This window comes from Erythrolamprus reginae, unplaced genomic scaffold (genome assembly GCF_031021105.1).
Source record: "Erythrolamprus reginae isolate rEryReg1 unplaced genomic scaffold, rEryReg1.hap1 H_24, whole genome shotgun sequence".
Lineage (NCBI taxonomy): Eukaryota > Metazoa > Chordata > Lepidosauria > Squamata > Dipsadidae > Erythrolamprus > Erythrolamprus reginae.
The window spans coordinates 484997-506436 of NW_027248478.1; the positions used below are offsets into that span (position 1 = coordinate 484997).

A 21440-nucleotide genomic window follows, 5' to 3' on the forward strand; every position below is an offset into this window, starting at 1 on the left:
GCATTTGTAACTCTATATAATTCTCTGGTTTCTATCATTTTTTTTAATACATAGTGCAATTTTCTTCCTTTTGCATCCCAATGTTTTTATATTGTTTTCAGAAGGAAATTTTCATAAGGAAAGTTGAAGACATAATTAAACTGTAATAAACCTAAAATCATATCTTTATTATAAACTTAGTGCAGCAATCAAAAATATCTTAGTTCAGCCTAATAAATCAGAAAAAACCTGATAAAAGTAAAGCTTAAAATTGAGCTGATTATTTCTATATTTTCTTTTATAATTACTTAATTGAAATAATGATATATTAAAATCTATGTCATTGTATATTGTGCATAAATACATACCGGTAAATATATATATATAAATACATTATTAATCTACACAGTATAAGTTTTTTTAAAATCAGTGCCTCTAGGTGTGTTGACTACACAACTTCCAGGCTTTTCTGCCACCATCACCAACTGGAGCTCTCTATATCAAAAGCATGCGTTTGTAATACTTGTGTAAGGAAAGCTGTTAATCTGAATCATCACTGCTGAAGTATGAACTGTCACAATATTCTGCTGTGTAAAGGAATTTATGAAGTGTTGGATTCAGTTTTGGGATCCAGCTTCTTGGCACCAAGTAAGTTGAAAGATTGAATAAATCAACAAATACTTTATACCTGTCACTGAAAAAGAAAAATATTAATGAAAATGGAAATTCCACGGCATTTTATAAATAATAGCAAGCAGAACCCAAAACACTAGACTCAACCCAAGGCTTTTACTTTGATGTACTAGCATCCATGCTTAAAAGTTGGGAATTGTAAATTCAAGGGGGGGGGGGCAACATGTTATGAGCTTTCTAGTGATCCCAATGTTTCTGATAATAGTTTTAATTACGGTATATCCTTAACTCTGAACAAGTGTGGAAGCCTTTTACCTAATGCTCACTAATATAAGTAGAGCCGCAAGAGACTGTTTGCAGCAAGGGGACACTGTGAGGGCAAACATCTTTAATTTTTTTCTTCTGGGAAGAGCCTATTGTCCAGAAGATTTCCACTTTATCTGTCCCTTTAAGGTGAACATTAACAATTGAATATGTTGGTTGCAATCAACTTGCTGGGTTAGATTGAACTTTCCAGGGAGCATTTGGCATTCCCTGCAGCAGCCATTCACCTTGCAGATAATAATTGTGCTATGGGGATAATCTTATGCATCATTTATCAAAAATTGTTTCTTTGATTATGGGTTATATAAATGACTGGGTATAATTAGAATTAACATTTTTCTATAATTAATATACCATACTTTTATGGGACAGTTGTACAACTCTATACAATTATGAATTGATTTGTATAATCAAAGACTAAAGCTAAAAATGACTGCTTGTTCTCATAATAAGAAATACAGTTTATGTGCAAAAAGAGACAGTATACAGTAATTCATATATTACATATTACTATCTAAAGGCTAATAAATGTGTCTGTGTCTGCATTAAGGCCAATGAATGCCTTAAGCAAGGCCAACAGTGGTGTCTCTCGAAGTGAAGTTCTTGCTTCACTGAATGAAACAGAAACAGATAGATCAACTCAGACTTTTAAGATTAAGATTTATTAGATTTGTATGCCGCCCCTCTCTGGAGACTCGGGACGGCTCACAACAACAAAATACAACACACAGAGTAAATTTTAAATTTTAGCTGTGTGTGTGTGTGAGAGAGAGAGAGAGAGAGAGAGAGAGAAAGAGATTGAGATTTAAGGGCATCAACCTCCCTTCTCTTCACCCAAATTATGCTTATTTTGTTTAATCAAGGGTTGAATGTGACTGTTGAAGATGTAATTCTTAGTAATAGAGATGATTTTTGAGGTGATTCATTAGTTAAGCTTCTTGGGGGGTTTTCAAAGTTAACTGACAAACTGAAAGCCCACTAGCAGAGTATTGCATAATTTCTCAAACCGCTTGCTTAAGAAGGTTTCATTGGTTTTAATAGTATTTAATAAAAAAATCGAAAAGTGCATCAATTCAGCTAAAGTACAACCATCCAAATGTGCTTTCATTAATATGTAGTTCATACAGCAAGTTGTGTACAACCAGACTTAGACTTCCAAATGTTATTAGACAATAACATCTATAATAATGAGCATCATGAGGCTCAAGTTAGAAGATGAAAGCCAGTTTTCTATTGGCTATAAACACCACTGTATCCCACGATCTAAATTTCCAATGACATTCAAACAGATGTTGTCCATATTAAATCAGCAAATAATTTATTTGCTCAAAGAACTGCCTACAATAAACTATCTATAGAGTAGTGGCTACCTGCCAGTACGGCTAATTGCGTGCAGCTCTGTGGATATGCCACGCGAGCATGCGTTCATGCAAAATTAAACGCGGAAACAAAAACTTGCTGGAAAATGTGCATGTGCGTCCCGTGCGAGATTTTGCTACCTGCACATGTGCAGGAAGCAAAATTTTGCTCGAACGTGCACTTGCGCACCAGAGCCACGGAGCTGCGCACAATTAGCTGTACTGGCAGGAACCCACTACTGTATCTATATGATTAACTATTAATAGCATGAACTCTTTTTTTTCTTCCTATGTACCTTGTAAGTATGCTTCCTAATCAGACGTATGTAGAAAGTGTTTGAGGAATGAATATGTATGTAGTCCTCAACTTATTACTACATGATGATAATTAAGTGAATCACAGTCATTAAGTGAACAGAGATTTCCCAATTTACTTTTTTCCAGGAAATTGGCAAAAAAGATCATAAATCATGATCATAATATTGCAAGACACTGCAAACAGTTGTAAGTTGTGAGCTGGTTGCTAAGTGCCCGAATTGTGATCACATATCAGTGTGTGTTTGTGTGCATGACAATTTTAAGTCCATCTACAGGTCATAGTCACTTTTCCCATGGCCATTGTAACCTTAGACCAGGGGTCCCCAACCACCGGGCCGCGGACCAGTACCGGGCCGCGGGGCATGTTGCACCGGTCCGTGGAGTCAGCAGCTGCCGGCCCTCATGCCGCCACCCGCTCCCTCCAGCGCTTCGCCTCCCGCCGGGCAAGAGGCCTCAGGAGGCAGGTTCTGCCGGCCACAGGACGATGGACGGGACAGAGGGGCGGGAAGGACCGAGAGGCTCAAGCCTCTTTTGGCTTCTGCCGTGGGGCGCTTTTGCGTTTTTGGCTGGGGGGAGGCAGGAGGGCCAGCCTGACCCCCCCTCTCCAGCGCTTAGCTCCCGCTGGGCAAGAGGGCTTGGGAGGCAGGTTCTGCCAGCCATAGAGCGATGGCGGTAAAGAGGGGTGGGGAGGACCAGCACCCCCATGCTTAATCCCGCCCCCAACCACACCCCTTTCCGCTCCCACCGGGCCATAGAAAAATTGTCTTGCTGAAACTGGTCCCTGGTGGAAAAAATGTTGGGGACCACTGCCTTAGACCATTGTTAAACAAATGATCATAAGTTGAGGACTACCTGTATATATTTTTAAAAGGAAATTAAATCCACAAGGAGAAAGCATAATTGTGTAGCCAAACATTTACACTTTACCCACAACATATTGTGGTGGTTTCCTACAAAAAGATCAATATGAACTTTCTTTTAAACTTAAAAACATGAGAACTGCTCTGCAGATATTGCTAACAAGACTGTACATAGATGTCAAATAATTTTTGCTTCACATTTATATCCATATGGTATGTCTCTTGCTATTCATTAAAAATAATAAAAACTGAACTTGACTTCCTAAACCTACCTCACAGTTGAGCGTAGATATTGGTAGCCTGATGAACCTCCAGTCCCAGCCTTGCTGCCAATCATTCTGTGTACCATACACACATGGTTATCTAAGTATATAAAAACTCATTTAGTTCATTTTCTATTTTAAGATACGAAAAGATTAGGTAACTGTTGTAAATGAGAATTGTTTCACAACCTTGAAATATGTTTATTACACAATATATTATTGCAATATAATAGTGGTATTTTTGCTGTATAATGTAGCTTTGTGATATTGTCCCCCATTCCAGATAAGTAGAAGTAAGGTTAAAATAAAACGATTTGCTAAATGTGGATAACTTCATGGCAGAAGCAATATCTCAGTATTTCAAATGTATCTCTCACTTAAACCCATGATGGCAAACCTATGGCACATGTGTTGGCAAACCTATGGCAAGTGAGATGCAGAGCCATCTCTCCAGGCATGCCAGCCATTGCCCTTTGCTCTTGGATTTCAGCACGCACATGGAACACCAGACGAAGAAACTGGAAGCTCAGCTTCCCGGCATGTGCATGCATGCCAGGTAACTGCTGTTCTGATTTCTGGAGCTCCCTCATGCACACACGCATTCCGGTTTCAGCACTCTGAGTCAAAAAAGTTCGCCAACACTAATTTAAACCATTAGATGCCTAATGGTTATAAGCCAGTTGTACTCATCTATAACTTTTCCAAATGTAGGGCACGATAGGATGGAATAAATATTTAGTCTGCTACAAAATCCTTGACTGTTAACCTTGAAAATATGTTTCATGTTGACTATAATGGCAATGTCAAATGAATATAATGTTATTTGCATCAAAGGAATATTCAAAGAAAACTTACATCTCCATTTAGTCATTAGCACATCGATATCCATAAGAGAAGTAAGAAGCTGAAAAGGAACTTGGAAGCGAGGTTCCTCTCTTAAATAATAGAAGAAAGTTGATTGAATTCCCATTAATCAGTTTGTGTTAAGGCAAAAAAGAGAGAAAATAATAAACATAATTGTTAAAGCAATTTGAGATAGTTTAATAGTTAAAAATAATCAGCAGAAAGCAGAAAATAGACTTCAAATTTGCTGCTCAAAATTTGCTGTTCCTATTTATATTCTTTCAAAATAAACATAAACAGGAATAAATGAAGCTTAGGGTCAAAATAAGTATTTAGTGGAGCTTTCTCCCATTTGTTTTCTTATGCTCTAATTGGGGTGGGGTGGGGGTGTCAGTTTGGAAAATATTTCACTAATAGTTTTACATGGAGTTGAGCTTGCTCAAAGGAGAGATGCTTGTGCTCTGGTGCCAAAAGGATGGGCAGTGTGCAATAGGTTAATACAGAATGCCTCCAAACCATGCTGCAGCAAAGGTACTCACTCTTTTGTTGAAGAGCTACAGTCTTTCAAAACACAGGTGTCCAAAATCTGAATTGTTTTCCACAGATGCAATATGTTGGTTTAGAGATGAAACTCCAGGTCTGTTTCTTGTTCTCTGTTAACTGTGAATGATAACTCCTACGAAGAGCCTCCCACAAAACCTCCCCTTTTAAGCCTGCTGCAGCATTCCCTAATTACTCCCAACTGTGCTTTAAGATCTTCTGCATCTGCGCAGCTGCTCCTGTCACCCCATAATTCTACTCACCTGGACATTGAGAATGGGCTCATTAATCACCTCCTCCTCATCCGACCCACACGAGGCTCTAACTAGAGATTCCAGAAGCACTGCAGGGGCCTCTACCTCTATTCTTCAGCACCTTCAGCTTCCATCTCTCCTTCCCCCTCACTATCCCAACCCTCCGAGAACCACACAGGTCTTTGATGGTACAATGGACCCAGGTCATCTGGTTCAAAATCTGTTACCAGAGGAGCTGGCCTTGAGCCAACCACAACACACAGGAGGTCACATAAGACTGTACATCGTAATGGAGTCTAGGCCACCAGAAAGTCCACGACACAAGGTTGAGTGTCTTGAACAAACCCAAATGTCCTGCCACAGGGTTGTTGTGGCACAGTGACAAAATAAGACCCTGGAGCTGGCCTGGCAGTCTGTACAGCTTCTCCCTGTATCTTAGGTAACTGTCAGAAAACATCAAGGGAGAATTGGATCCAAGTTCTTATTTTTGTTGTGCAATGCATATGTTCTGCTGCTGGGCCTTCCGAATCTGTGCCTATAGATCAACAGGTTCATGGATGGCCGCAAACGACTCGATGGGCAGAATTGTCCAAGGCAAAAGAGGGTCCTTGGCATGGACATATTCCGTTTTTCTGGAGAGCGTGTCCGCCTGTTGGTTGCACCTACTCGGAATGTAGGTGACCTTGAAGTAGAAGTGTGTAAAGAAGAAGGACCACTGAATCTGTCTCTGAGTTTCCTCGCTTTTTGTAGAAACTCCAGATTCTTATGGTCTGTCCGTACTTTGAGCCCCTTTGAGGTCTGTCTGTACTTTGGCCCCTTTGAGGTGTTGCCTCCAAGTCTCAAATGTGGCCTTGATGGCCAGGAGCTCTTTCACCTATATGGTGTAATTGCACTCAGAAACATTCAATTTCCTGGAGAAATAAACACAAGAGAAAAGAGTCCCGCCATCTGCGTGAGCCTGGAGTAGCGCTGCTCCGATTGTGATGTCTGATACGTCTGCTTCTACCACAAATGGACATTGGAGGTCAGGCTGCTTCAGGATCGGCTCTTTCTTAAAGGCCTATTTTAAGGCCAGGAATGCCTGCTGCTCTGGGTGGCCCCACTGGTACAGGGCATTTTTCTGCAGGAGCCAAGTGAGGGGTGCAGTCAAGGTAGTAAAGCCAGTGATGAATGTCTGATAGTAATTAGCAAATCTGTGGAATCACTAGACATCTTTCACCCTCTGAGGAGGTTGCCAACTCTGCAATGCTTTGACTTTACTCCAGATCATCACTATGCCCTTGGGAGAAATGTGATGGCTGAGGAAGTTGATCATGGTTTGATAGAAATGGCACTTCTTCAGCTTCATGAAGTGTTGGTGGGTGCAAAGCCATTGCAAGACCAGACGGAGATTGTTGTGAGTGGACCACATCTGGTTTGGCTGCTCACAGATTTTAAGGACTAGGAGATGGACGCAGGCCAGTGTTCTTGCCATCTGAGTCTGAGTGTGACAGTGAAGGGGAGTTAGAGACTGAGGAACCACTAGAGTCTGTAGCACCCCCAGTTATGGGATTGAGTGAGTCAGAGGATGATGGGGAATTAGAGGAGCAAGATCCCCTATGGTCAGAAGGACATGGGCTAGGCAGTAATACCTGAAAAGGGGTTCTTGGCATTAATAGTTCTATGGGACACTTGGCCACACCTTGTCAGCATATGAGGGACAGGCTGGGGGTGAGGGGGCATGGTGAACAACATTTATCATAGAGGATGGTGAATCAAAGCTGAGAGATCTTTCTGCTTTCACAGACTTTTATTCATGCCCATTTCATTAGCTGCTGAGTTCCATTGAACTGTACGTTTTGTCAAGCTAACAGAAACACATCAAGAACTGAGATTCATGACTTTCTGGCTCATAGCCAGGGCCTCTCTTATCTTTGTCTCATTAACGCCTCCAGCATGAAAATTCCTTTAGTTAACCAATTTATTGCATGAACTCATTTTACCAATAGATTTTGTCTATAATCAAATTTTGAACAGTGTGTGTGGCTTTTTATTTCTCAATGTGACCCGACCGGACAGAACTGAGATGTTGTAAATGACTCTTCCAGGACATGGAATAGATTAAGATCTCGTTAAGATAGACCACCACAAACTGGTCTAACAGATTCTGGAAAATGTCATTCATAAAGTGCAGGAAGATAGTAGGAGCGTTAGTGAGTCTGAACAGCATGACTGTATATTTAAAATGTCCATGCTGGGTGCTAAACGGTGTCTTTCATTCATTTCCTTTGTGGACTGATGTGGGGGCAATTGGTCTGCCTTCTTTTCAATGAAAACCGCAATGTCCTTGAAGTCAGCCAGCAAGGAACATATACCTGGCCTGCACAAACCTGGCATGTATGATCCATTCACTGCAGGCTCAGGAAGGACATGAAGTTCTAGGACTGTGTAGGTCATGAGTCCAAAGCCAAACCAGTCCCAAAATCATTGGGAAATGGAGTCCAGCCATCATATAAAATTGGATGGCTGCCTTATGCCTTCCGATGATCAAGTGCATGGGTTACGTGGCAGCCTTAATCAACCCAAACAAAAGCACCTGACCATCAATCGTCTCAACAAGCATGGAAGGATCCATGGGACACAGTGGGATGGAAAAATGAGTTCCTCATTGCACCAGAGTCCACCAAGGAATGGGCAGGAATCCCCTGGGAGGGGTTGGCAATGAAGACTTTGATGTCCATAATCAGATAATGACGGGGTCTGGGATTGACGTTCACAGCACGTGACCCAGTGTTGTTGTGTGCCCAACCCAGAGTCTCCCCTAGATTGGGAGCTGGCCAACAGAGTAAACTGCAGTTGTGGTGTCGACTCAGGAGTCGACGCCCCTAGTTACTTTTGGAGGCAAGAGGCCGTGAAGTGTCCAGGCTCCCCACAGTAGAAGCACAACCGATCTGCCCTTTATCTTTCAGCACTGGACAGGTGAGACCTGGCTCCACCAATTTTCATGGGCTCCTCCCAAGAAGGCGGAGTCTCATGTGACACAGAGTCCACAGGGGGGTTGTGGAGGAGCCAGCAAAAGGTCTGCCTCTGTAATCCCACATCAATGAGGAGGCTCAGCTGCACCAGATCATTCAGCATCAGAGGCAGGTCTACTTGGGCCAACTTATCAAGTAACTCCTCCAATAAGCCACCCACCCTGGAAAGCGTCCATGAGAGTCGCCTCATTCCAGGCCAAGTCCTGGCTGAGCAACCAGAATTTACTGATACAAGGCTGGAGAGGTTGCCAGCCTTGCTTCAAATATTTTAATTGCACTGTAGTAGTTTGTGTCTTTACTGGGTCCTCGTACCGGTCCAAGTCAGATCCTCAGCAGCTCACAAAATCCTTGGAAGTCACTCAGAAACAGGCTGTTGTGGACCAACAAAGGCATCACCCAACGAGCTGCAGAGCCAGAAAGCAGGCTTATCATTAACTTTATCCGAGTCATGGGGAAAATTCTCAGTTCTCAAGCTTATAAAGAGGTTACATTGTCTGAGAAAAGCCGAGAACATTGCCATATCTCCAGCAAACCTGTCTGGCACAGCTACTGGGCAGTTTCTCCGAGAAGGAGGAGCAGGTTGTCCCATCTAGGCTTGCAGCTGAGCCAGCTGAACTGCCATCACACTAACTACTGCTGGAGCTGGGCATTTTAGACCTATAACTAATCCATGTTAATCTGTGTTCATGTGTGTTTGTTGGCAGAATGCCAACTGTTTTGTCCCAGCTAAGAATGTAGCAAAACACATAGTTTGTTCAAACTTATTTTAATCAATAACTGACTACTAATTACTGTCTTAGTAGAGATCCAGCAGTGGGCTACGAGCCGGAACGCTAAATTGCGCTCGCCACCCCAGCTTGTAAGTGCTTGCGGGGCCAGTGTGATTTTGCTTCCGCACCTGTGGAGGTAACAAAATCGTGCACAGAACCACAGGTGCGCCCGTGTTTTGGCATGTGCGGAAGCAAAAAAGCCTCGCCGAAACTTGGGCGCAGCTCTGTGTGTGATTTTGCTACTCCACAGGTGCAGAAGCAAATTCACGCTGGCCCCGCAAGCACTTACGAGCCACCGTGGCAAGTGCAATTTAGCGTTCCAGCTCGTAGCCCACTGCTGTAGAGATCACACACACACACAAACTTAAAGGCAGTCTTCTTGTAAAAGGCCAACTGTTAATTTATCGTCATTAATAGTTGGGATAAGTTCAGGAAGTCTTAAATTCTAGAATAGCAATTAGTCTTTGATAACTCATGAAGTTTGGCAAAATACCTAGAAGTTGTCTTCAATAAACAAACTGAAGCAGATAACCAGAGCAGAGATTTTCCAGATATGAGGCAACACAACACACACACGAATCCTGCAGAGATTCAGCTGCCTCTGCTTTCCTTAAGTAGACTAGGAGAGTGGCTAATGAGCCCCAAGTCTTACTCCAGAGACCTCCTCTGGAATAACCATTCCTGCCTTTTGGTCGCTCTGTGTGCACGTGCATTAAGAAGAGGAGAAGCCTCTTCTTCCTCATCACCGCTATGAGGTGCTGGAAGTTCCAAAGGCCCTGGCTAAACCTCTGTCTCTGACACTGTCCGACTCAGGTGCCAGCTGCAAAGGCTGCAGACGCATAACCAAGTCAGTCTCCTTTCAAACGGGATCCACTATCAGCTGCACGGGCTGCTGGTGGACCACAACAACTTGGAGAAAAAGAGATTTCTAGAGAATGCTGTAAGTTGTTTGCACAACATGCCCACAGCTTCCAGCCTGCTTTTGATGTGGAGAACAGCAAACTGCTTACTCCTCCTTCCTATGCAATATGTCTGCTCTGCAAGGTGGGCGAGGATTAAAAACCACCAATCAGGGACAGTACAATATCTATTAGCTGCAGGGGTAATCAGGTTACTAAGAGATGCAGCAAAGTTTGTAAATAGTTGGTAAATGAACCATAAAGTTATTTTTTTCAGTGTTGTAACTTCAAATGATTGGTAAGCAAGGGCTCATTTTCTTATTCTCAGTAATCCTAATACTGTTTGTTAAGAATGTTAAAACAAAAACTAAATGCTTCAGTAAAGAAATAACACTAGGAAAGCCATTTACAGAGGCAATTAACTTTTGCATACCTGTAGAAGTAGATCATCAAAGCTCCTTTCATTGCTTTATACGACAATCTTCGGTCACCTACAAAAATTAAAAAGTAGAAAACAATACATAAATTATAATTCAGTTCATGCCACAGTTGCTAAATGAATTTATTTATTGTTTGTTTGTCAAAATGTGTGCAAGATAATAGGTATGGTATAAACATAAACAAAAGCAAAGTAGGTATAAGTAAATTTGAGCAATATGACAGTAGGATGGGGACAGCAGGGACGATGGTGCGCTTATGCATGTCCCTTAGAGACCTCTTAGGTGAGGTCGACTGTAGACAGTCTAAGGTTAAAGCAATTGTTAAGTGAATCTGATTTTCCCATTGACTTTGCTTGTCAGAAGATGACAAAAGAGGGTCATCTTTTGGACACTGTAACTGTCATAATTATGAATCGGTCTGAATTTTGATCAAGTGACCATGGGTGGATGCTGCAATGTTTGTAAGTATGAAAAATGGTCACAAGTTATTCATAATAAAATACTTTATTCAGTGTCTTTGTAAGTTTATACAGTCACTAAATGAATTGTTGTAAGTCTGTGTTTACCTTTACTATGCTTACCTTTACTAAGAAGATGTTCATGGAGTTTTTCATCAAATAATGACATAAGTACTTCTTTTTGCTTCTGAAGTTCTGCCATTTGATCTTCTTTTTCCTCAGAGTCTTCTTTAGCCTTTCAAAGACAATTATTCTTTAAAAAACATTTTACTTATTTGTGCTTGCATTTATGTGGAATATTTCCAAGAATTAAAGAGCCAGGTAATTGATATAGTATGGTAGCCATATCTGCAAATTCAGGCAAGATATTAAAAATATGTAGAAAAGTATGGCTTTTATAGGGAACAACAAGCACTTGAAAAAATAGTACAGGGGATGGAAGAAAAAAATATAGCAAAAGCATATAACTACAGTATTTGCTGAGATTTAAAATGGAGGAAGAAACAGTTAAAGAAACTATGATAATTTGGGCAAAGAATTTTAGTTATACTATTGAATTAGAGCACAGTTCCTCTTGTGTGAATGTGTGATTAAAATAAAACACAAAAATGTCATAATGAACAGGAAACTTGCAGACTTGGCTGTCTCTGCTTATGGATCAATTGATAGATCATGAACCTTCTCTAATGCAGTACTCTAGTTTTCTCAGGACTGCAGCTTTCAACACACTGGAAGGCACCAACCAGAAAGAGCATGGAATATCCTAAATATGGATGGAAGTTATTGACTCTGTACACAGATATTATCTTAAAACAAACTTTGGCACATAAATGAATAACCAGCCTATATCATAACAAGATAACCACATTTATTAATAACACATTCTCTTATACAACCTTAAAAACTATTTGCTTGTAACTATATAACCATTCCTGAATTAATTTATTTTGAATATTTCATTTGTTTAAATGTCCAAATAAGGAGTTTAGATTTTGTCAGATTATTTGGTTCAGTGTCTGAACTTGTTAAAATAAATCATCCTCATATACAGCACACCAATATTTGAGAACTGAACTATTTGAGAAGATGTTCATGCAAAGTGGTCATAAGATAAATGTTATCCCCCACCAATAGCATCGGCAGGCTGGTCAAGGAGGGCAAAATAATAACATCAGTGCCATGATTGTGCAGTCATGATAAAAGACTTATCCCTCTTATATAAATGTTGCAACATTGCACGCCATATCCAAAAGGCCAAACCTTCATTGCAATTCTGTTTTCATTATTTCAACAAAAGCAATCAGAGCCCATGCATAAATAAATGCCTCAGCAAGCTTAAACTAATTCACATGGATATTAAGACATATATGGAGCAGTGGTATGTTGCTACCGGTTCGACTTGGTACAGTGAACTGGTAGTGGCGGTGGGAGGCTTCACCCACCTGTCTGAATGTCATCAAAAAATGCTCCCGTTAGCTCCCGTTGCCGAACCTGTAGCAAAGGTAAGTAGAACCCACTACTGAAATAGAGGTACAATTCATATGTACCGTGTTTCCCCGAAAATAAGACAGTGTCATATATTAATTTTTGCTCTCAAAGATATGCTATGTCTTATTTTCAGGGGATGTCTTATTTTTTTCCCAGTGAATTGTATCCTGCTGCAGCAAAAACAAATCCAAACACGCAGCCGTGTGTTGGATGTGTTTTGAATCTGATTGATGCAGTGTTTTGGGATGCAATTTATGGACAGCAGTGTTATATATGTTCTGCTTGGGAATGCTGTGAAACGAAACGTCTCCTACGTCTTACTTTCAGGGGATGCCTTATATTAGGCAATTCTACGAAACCTCTCCTATGTCTTACTTTTGGGAGTGATTTATTTTCGGGGAAACAGGGTATGTGCTCTCTTATTAAAACTGCAACCAGGAGGTTTTACTACAAATGTTAACCACATCTGGAAAGCTACTTTATTATTCTAACAACAACATGATAAATTGGAATATGTACCTGTACTATTGCGTATTCTTGTTCTAATCCATTATGTACATTTACTTCAAATTTTCCCCAGAAATTAAATCCTTCTGGTTCAAGTCCCGGTGTTCTTTCCAGCCATGCCTTATAAAACACAAGGAAGTAAATGTCAACTGATTGAACTAGTTACAAAGTGTGAATTAGCAAGCTAGTGTTTAATAACTACCATAACAAAATATAGCATTGATAGAGAAGATAATAGGAGTAGCAGCCTTCCCTCCCATGTCCCACCCAAACATCCACCCAGTTTTTAATTCCTTATATTTTACATATATCTTTTCCAGTGTGGCAAAATTCAATTAAGCTGATTTTTTAAAAGAAAAAGCTGTGAACAAATCTCAAGAGTGTATGAGCCCTTTTATGATCACAACTCTGCATGACTTGTTAAATAGTAAATGAGAAAAATCATACTTTGACTAGCTGCAGTAGTGTTGGCTCTTGTTCTGATTTAAGCAATAATTCATATTCCTTTCCCTTGAAGTTATCCCGATAGTGCCTTCTGTTATATGGAACTCTCAAACTTTGAGGGACACCAATCTTATTTTCCAATAATCGAAACTGTAAGCTCTGAAATCCTGAAGCTGGACTCAAATAATCTCTTTAAAAATAGGAGAAAGAGCTGTAATTTATTATTTGCATAAAAAGCATGTTTGATTATGTGGCATTATTTTACATCAAGCCTAACTACCTAAGGACACTTCTATGTATGAACATTTCTAGACAAGAACCAGGTGTTCAAGATTTTTTTGCCTCTTCTCATGAACCATCTTCCATTTACAAACCTGAGCCTACGAAACTGTAACCGGAAAAGGCAGGGAGAAGCATCTGTGGGGCCTCTGTAGAATCTCCTGGGAGGAAACAGGGCCTCCCTTGTGGTTTCCCCAATCGCACGCATTATTTGCTTTTACATTGATTCCTATGGAAAAAATTGCTTCTTCTTACATACTTTTCTACTTAAGAACCTGATCACGGAACGAATTAAATTTGTAAGTAGAGGTACGTACCACTGTATGTAATTTGAAGTTCTTTACTGGTTTCTCCTACATTTATTGTTCTCTCCTTTGTAATTTTTCCTTTTTGGTATTCTAAATTTCTAATCCTGTCAGGATAAAGACTTCTATTCTTCAATTCTGTGAAATGCTCATACATTACTATTATCACTACAAATCCTGATACTAATTATTTTGTGAGGCGTCCTTGGTGCTCGCTGAGTTTAGTTGTTTCCTTGCAGTTCTAGCAAGAGTGGAGTTTGCTCTCTTATTTTATATTCTACTGGTTGCCCTGTCAGTGTTGGTGGGAGTGGTCTTGGAGGTACTTTGGTTGGGTTGTTTAGTGTTAACTTGTTTGGAGTTCCTTTCTAGAAGACTGGCACTCTGGCAAATTAGAAACATAAACAATATCTAAATACCAGGAGTGGGTTCCGGTTTGCCACCGGTTTGCATTATGACAATGCCCCTTATCCAATTTTGCTTCCAGGCATGTTCAGTAGCTGGAATCGGCACAAAACACAACTGAGGAACTGATCCGCTGTGCTTCAGGTGAAGAAATAAAGGTCAATATTAACCTGGAAGCAGGCAGCAGGCCCTTTTTCAAGCAGCGAAAGAGGAGAAGCAGTCTAAACAGGGAAAAGTTCTCAATTTTTTTAAAAAAATTATCGGAGGATAAACCACCCAAAAAAAGGTGGTGGCACACACAGACTGGCACTGACCAAACTGGATCCATGACATCACTAGTAGGTCGCTACCAGTTTGGGAGATCCTGTCCTAGCCACATATTGTGCAAAAGAGACAATCAACAAGCCAAAAAGGGAACAACTCCCCATCAGCAATGAACACCCAGATGACTATAGATTAACAATCAAGAAGTATACAATACCCCAATAGAGGAACTGCCAAATAAGCTAACAGTGAACAGCCCAAACAAAAAACCTTCAAGACCATTTCCACCAACACTGACAGGGTAAGCCACTATAATATAAACAAGAAAACAACCAAGCTCAGAGAACACCAGCAACTCCTCATTTCAATCCTGAGTTACAAATATTTTTTATCACTATTTTGTTTCCTATAAATTCATTTTAAGACCGTTGAAAATTTCATAGCTGCACATATAAATGAATCAAAGACCTGAAATGTTTGTACCTAAAGTCAAAGAAGTCCAGAGCTGTCATTGTTTCTAGGACGGAAAATTGTTCCACAAGCAATTTAAGGATTATTGAAATTCTCTGTATTCGAGTAACCACCTTCAGCATGTTCCTTTCATCTCTCACCTTAGTTTGTACATATAAAAAATATTATTATGACTTGGCTGATAAAGCAGAAAAATCACAATAACATTAAATAATAAAGCATAATAGACTATTTGAATTGTGACAGTGATTTGATAACATTTACAAATAGCCCACCTTACTAGGGTTTAATCTAGGTTTGTTTTGCCCCATCCACCATCCATTGGTCCCTCACAGCCTCCAGGCACAATTTTAATATTTCCATATTTTCATTTGTTGCCTGATGAGATCATGTCTTTCTTTCTTTGTCAGAATACATAGGTGAGTACAGTGGAATTTTCCTCCAAAGAATAAGATTTTCTCTCTGGTAAAAGTGCATAGCACTGCAGTCTGAAGAATTTTAATTGTGCTCTTCAGTCATAAATTTTAAAGATTTAATCTAGTTGGCTTCCAAAAAATGATGATTATTTTAAATGTTCAAAATATCCAAATTTCACAAGTTGAATTTCAAATTGTTTTTTATAAGTATTACAATCCAAAGATAAATTTAAATGCATTTAAATAAAAATAAAATAGTTCTACTCTACTTACATGACCATTCTGAAATATCACTCGAACAGAATCCAATTCCCACAGAATCTGCTTGAACCATAATTCATAAGCTAAAGTTGAAAGAAACATCTTTTATATATAATTTTATATATAATAGAATCTGATTTGTATCCATTAACATGCTTTAAAATCATAAACTAGAATAATAAATACAATAAATACCTGAATTATAAGTAATAACTGAATTAATAATAGTAATTAATTAATAAATTTCAGTTTACTTGAATTTTATTATGAATTGGATATATATTCTGCATTCTGCAAAGTTAGCAGTTTTGGCATAAGTTAGAAAGATTGCCTATACAAATGTTAACTTTATTGGTTTTAAGAAATATAGGGATTTTTCCAAATTAGAAGACAATTCAAATGTTATTCATCAGCCTTTTCAGCTATGATATAGCTATGGAATTTAAAGTGTTATATTAGCTGTTTTTACACATGCTCTAACTTATACTAAAATACAGTAGTATATAGAATAAAATATTTTTAATTAAAAAGCAAACATGTATTTGTAATCACCAGATAATAAAATGAACTGGATTATTCAGGATTTACCTTGATGGGTCACAATAAACAGATGTTCATCGTGAATTTTGTTTCCCTTATTTTCACTCTGAAGTTCCTGTGCATTCAATATTTTATCCAGCTTTAAAGGAAAGAAGACTAAGATGATCTTTCAAAAATTCTGCAGATAATGTCATTTAATTCTGTCTTACATAATGAATATATCTTTATTTAAAAATTCACACTTCCATCTTGATTATCGGTTTTATATATTGAAAACAATAGCTTTAAAGTCATGCCCATACACACCATGTCTTTAAACGTATTATTCAATAGGGCTGTTGTTAGATTAAGGATGAGTAGGACACCAAAGTTTGGGAAGAACCAATGCTTTCCTTTCTCTGAATCATTCTAAAAATGCAAAATGGAAGGAGATGGTGCCATATTCAATGTAGCCTAGGGATATCATATATTTTTGAGTCAGCACTAATGTTTAACATGGCAAAATTATTGCAGCTGTCCCAGCCCCACGTTAATGTAATTAGGAAATAAACAAATCTGATTTTCTTGTCCTGCTGCCACAGCAGCAGGACAAGAATATATTTGGGGTGTGTGTGAAACCCAACAGCCAATAAAAGTGATTCTCATCCTAAAAGTAATATTGGAGCTTATGGATCTGGAAAAGAACATGTTTGTTCAACTGGTAGAGCTTTTTCGACTGGTAGAGCTTTTGCAGTAATTTTTTTACTATTGATTTTTGTCTGGCAGGGAAACCCTGCTGGAAAAAGATGAACAATTTATAAATAAAAGCATAACAAATTTTTTTCTGCCCCACAAAGACTGCCACCTTATTCTTTAAAAAATAATAATAATCCATGACTATATATTAATTTATAGTACAACTGGGAGAGCCTAAGGTATTATTCTGTTACAAATCTAATATGGAAATGTATTCAAAACATATTTTGCTGAGATAAAAGAAAAATTTGGTCACAAATTAAATACAATGTATCTCATCATAACCTAGTGGAACTATACATATTGCAGTCTAGATGCTATTGATGGCTAGGCCCTTATAAACTAGACGAATAATGGAGAATCATCCAAAAAAACCAACAACCGCATAACCAAAGTTAATTTTAAGCAAGTCTTCAAATGGAAAACTGGCCTTTATAAAGTAAGACTCATAACCACCCAGCTGCTTGGATGAACTACTCTGGGGCGGGGGAACAGATGGTTATTTGCCTATTGCAGTTACTGGGAAAGTTTAAGGATCTGTAGTTAAAACATCAAAGTCTTTTGAAGATTCATTACAATAATCAAGAGTTTCATAATCATAAAACATACTTAAATAGCTACAGAAATTGCAGAAATATTCTGGTGCAAATTAGTCATTTTTTTAAACAGTACTACTATCTCATACTTACATGTAGATATTCACCATAGATAAGACCACCTTTGCTAGCCTTGTTTAATCCTTCCTGTGATTTGTCATCTGCCCCATCTTCCAAAGCCAGTTTACTAAAATTAAATCTATGAATAAAAAATGATAACAAAGCTAAGTACAGTGGTACTTCTACTTAAGAACTTAATTCGTTCTGTGACCAGGTTCTTAAGTAGAAAAGTTTGTAAGTAGAAGCAATTTTTCCCATAGGAATCAATGTAAAAGCAAATAATGCACGCAGACCCATTAGGAAAGGAATAAAAGTTCGGAATTTGGGTGGGAGGAGGAGGAAGACAGTCACTGCCGAAGGAAGAAGGTAAGGTGAGGGGAATAAAAAAAATCCAAAACTTTAAGGCTTTTTTTTAAAAAGAGGGACTCTGAGGCAGCAAGGAGGAGCACGCACCTCCCATACACCCAGCGCGAGGCTGCCTCGCATATACTGCGCCAGAGAGGGAAACTCAGGGGGAATGGCAGGTAACTGGCTGGGCCTTCGTGCTGCTCTTAAATTTTCTGGTAAATTTTTCCGGGCTCGGGTTCTTAAGTAGAAAATGGTTCTTAAGAAGAGGTAAAAAAATCTTAAACACCCGGTTCTTATCTAGAAAAGTTCTTAAGTAGAGGTACCACTGTACTGTCAACAGAAGAGGACCAAAATTAATAGAACAAATAGAAAAATATGGAGAGGTGGCAGAGCTGAAAATTATCAAAGACAAAACGATAATCTTAGCAAAAAATATTACAGAGAAACAGAAAAGGGAGGTTGTGGAGAAAAAAATGTACAGATTATCAAAAAGATAAGATATTTGAGGGTACATTTAACAGCAAGATGTATGACAAATAAGAAGACAACTATTAGAAACTGAAAAGAAACTTGAAATAGATTTGGAGAGATGTAAGAACCTACAATTATTCTTAATGTGCAGAATAGTGGCAATTAAAATGAATATATTACCGAAATTGTTGTATTTATTTCCAAATGATACCAATAAAAATATTTTCAAAGTCTCAACAAGACCATGAAATTTATATGGCAAGGTAAAAAGTGAGGATCAATATAAAAATGCTTCAAGATTCAAGAATTAGAGGAGGATTTGGACTTCCAAACTGGCAATTATACTATCAGGAAGCTGCATTATCATAGATAAAAGAATGTCTTGTGCTAAGAAATACAAGATTATTGACATTAGAAGGTCATGACTTGCAATTAGGTTAGCATGCCTTTCTATGATAAGGGAAGAATAAAATACACAATTACTTTAAAAGGCATTATATAAGAAATGCATACTATTATTAGTATAAGAGAAAATTCACGAGAAACTTTATTGGAAAATAGCAATATGACTTTCAACAATGGAATACCTCCAAATAGAACTAATATGGGGAAATACTATTAGATATAAAGACATTTTTATCAGAGAAGCAAAGATTGAAAAGGAAACATGAATTGGAAGAACAGGGGATTTATATGGTGTGGTACAAATAGCTGCAAATAAAAGCAAGATATGAAAAATATGTTAAACTATGTGATTTTTATTTGGAAATGACAGAACTGGATGAAATACTCACAGGAACAGAGGACAGAATGATTAAAAATTGTATAGTTACTTACTCAGTATTACATTAGAAGAAGAGCAAGTGAAAGAAACAATAATAGCATGAGCAGAAAATTTTCAATATAAAAATAGCAATTATGGGAAAGAAATTATAAATTAACAATGGCAAAAGCATATAAGGAGAATCTGTACAAAACATTCTATAAATGCCCTATATCTCCAGAAAGATTGGAAAAAAATGTTTAAAGATAAATCAATTAAATGTTGGAAATGCCACCCAGACACTGGTATTATCAGATGTAGTGGACATGCGCAGAAGTGAGAAATTATTGGGCACAAATTCGAAAATGGTTAGAAAAGATGACACAGCAACATGACACAGCAACCTAAAGCCAGAATTATTCCTATTAGGTATTTTATCAGAGCAATATAGTAAAGAAATTGTGTACTTGATCATTCATGTAATAACTACATAAATATATTTGCACAAAATTGTAAAGCACGTAACATCCTACAAGGAGAGATAATTAAGAAAATACTGGAATGTGCAGAAATGGACAGATTAACAATGGCAATAAAAGGGAAAGAAGAATCAGAGTATTATGATGTACGGGAGCATTTTTATCATTCGATAGAAAATGAATATAAATGAAAAGAGATATGGCGTTAAATAAAATGAAATGGGAAGGTTTGATAGAGGATAAGTTTAATTGAATTGTAAAAGTAGAGTTGTTTCTTAATAGAAAATAGTGGTCAAAGAAAAAATGTTGATTTAAAATGTTGTACCAAGATGACACACTGTGATTGATTAGGTATTATTTGTATACATACATACATACATACATACATACACACACACACACACACACACAAACATGTACGCACACACATGTGAGAACATTATAACAGATTACATTACTATGCTGGTTATTTGAATTTGAAGACAAGACAAGACTGATTCTGGTTTTGTCAATTAAAGCAAAGAAATAAAAATAGGATTCCAAAACCCAGCTGCTTCTAAGATTTTTTAAATTATTATTTTACTTACTGGTATTTATCTACAGTATTTCATTTGTTTTTGTCTAACCCAATATCTCTTTCTTATTCATGAAAAAGAGAAATCTACTTACTGATATTTGTTCTTCCAAAATGGACATCCAGTCATGACTCTAGTATCAAATATCGCCTGTTCCAATATCCTGAGATAAAATAAATTGCATCTCCTAAGTGCATTCTTTTATGTAATCTGATCAACAATTTAGGCCTGCCCCTTTCTTTGAAATACCCACCCTTGCTAACATTCAGATTCAGACATATCTAGAAATTAACTTCATGTAATACTGTCTTGTTAACTGAACAATTCCCTCATTCAATTCAAACACAAATTGCAAAACACAATAAAACAAAACCCTCACAAGCATAACAGGTAACAGGAGCACTTTTAATGGAATTTCAAAGTCTTCAGTTATTGCAAATTTTTTATCATAACATCTACAGAGCAGAAGGAAATAATATATAAGTGATATAAATTTTCTACATAAAAGTCAGATATACTTAAATATGTATAAATTATGAATTGTCTATAAATCCTAGGTTCAAAACATAAATAGAAAGTCAGCTCTGAAAACAATGTTTTCAAGCAATCAAATGTTCACATGTATAAATTTAATAAAATTTTCTAAAAATTTGATAATTCTTTCTGAGTGAAAACATGTCCCAATATTCTTCAAGAGATTTTGAATTCTTCACTAGTTTTCCAAATCCTAGTTGTCCTTATTGAACATTGTTACTCAATTTCACCTAATCATTAACAGAGCATTTGCTGAAGTGATACACCATGTCCTCTTCATCTCAATTTCAGTAAATATTTGATGTGTCGTATCTAGAGAAAAGAACTGACCCAAAAAGTCTATCATTCCATTTACCCTAAACTGCAATTATCATAGCGGTATGGACATATGGAATTAAATATTGGTTTCACTTTTTCAAGTAAATAATTACGTTTTATTTTAAGAAATTTTAAAAAGAATAATCAGCTGCAGTCTAAGTCAGCACATGAAATAATAACCCTTTGGTACAACAAAGTATTTGTTATAAACATTACATACATTACATGAGT

The 21440-nt window shown here is 37.8% G+C and overlaps 1 protein-coding gene across 1 annotated transcript; it reads right to left on the reverse strand.

Moving 5' to 3' along the window:
* Positions 1–146: 146 nt before the first annotated feature.
* On the reverse strand, positions 147–20816 carry LOC139155505 (tryptophan 2,3-dioxygenase). Its single transcript, XM_070730657.1, has 12 exons — positions 20452–20816; positions 17755–17860; positions 16379–16469; positions 15803–15873; positions 15126–15253; positions 13396–13582; positions 12961–13068; positions 11077–11188; positions 10489–10546; positions 4591–4670; positions 3745–3835; positions 147–673 (listed from the first exon to the last, which is right to left on the reverse strand). Exons 1-12 carry the CDS (start codon positions 20484–20486, stop codon positions 520–522), a joined length of 1221 nt encoding a protein of 406 aa, XP_070586758.1. The 5' UTR covers positions 20487–20816; the 3' UTR covers positions 147–519.
* Positions 20817–21440: the final 624 nt, after the last annotated feature.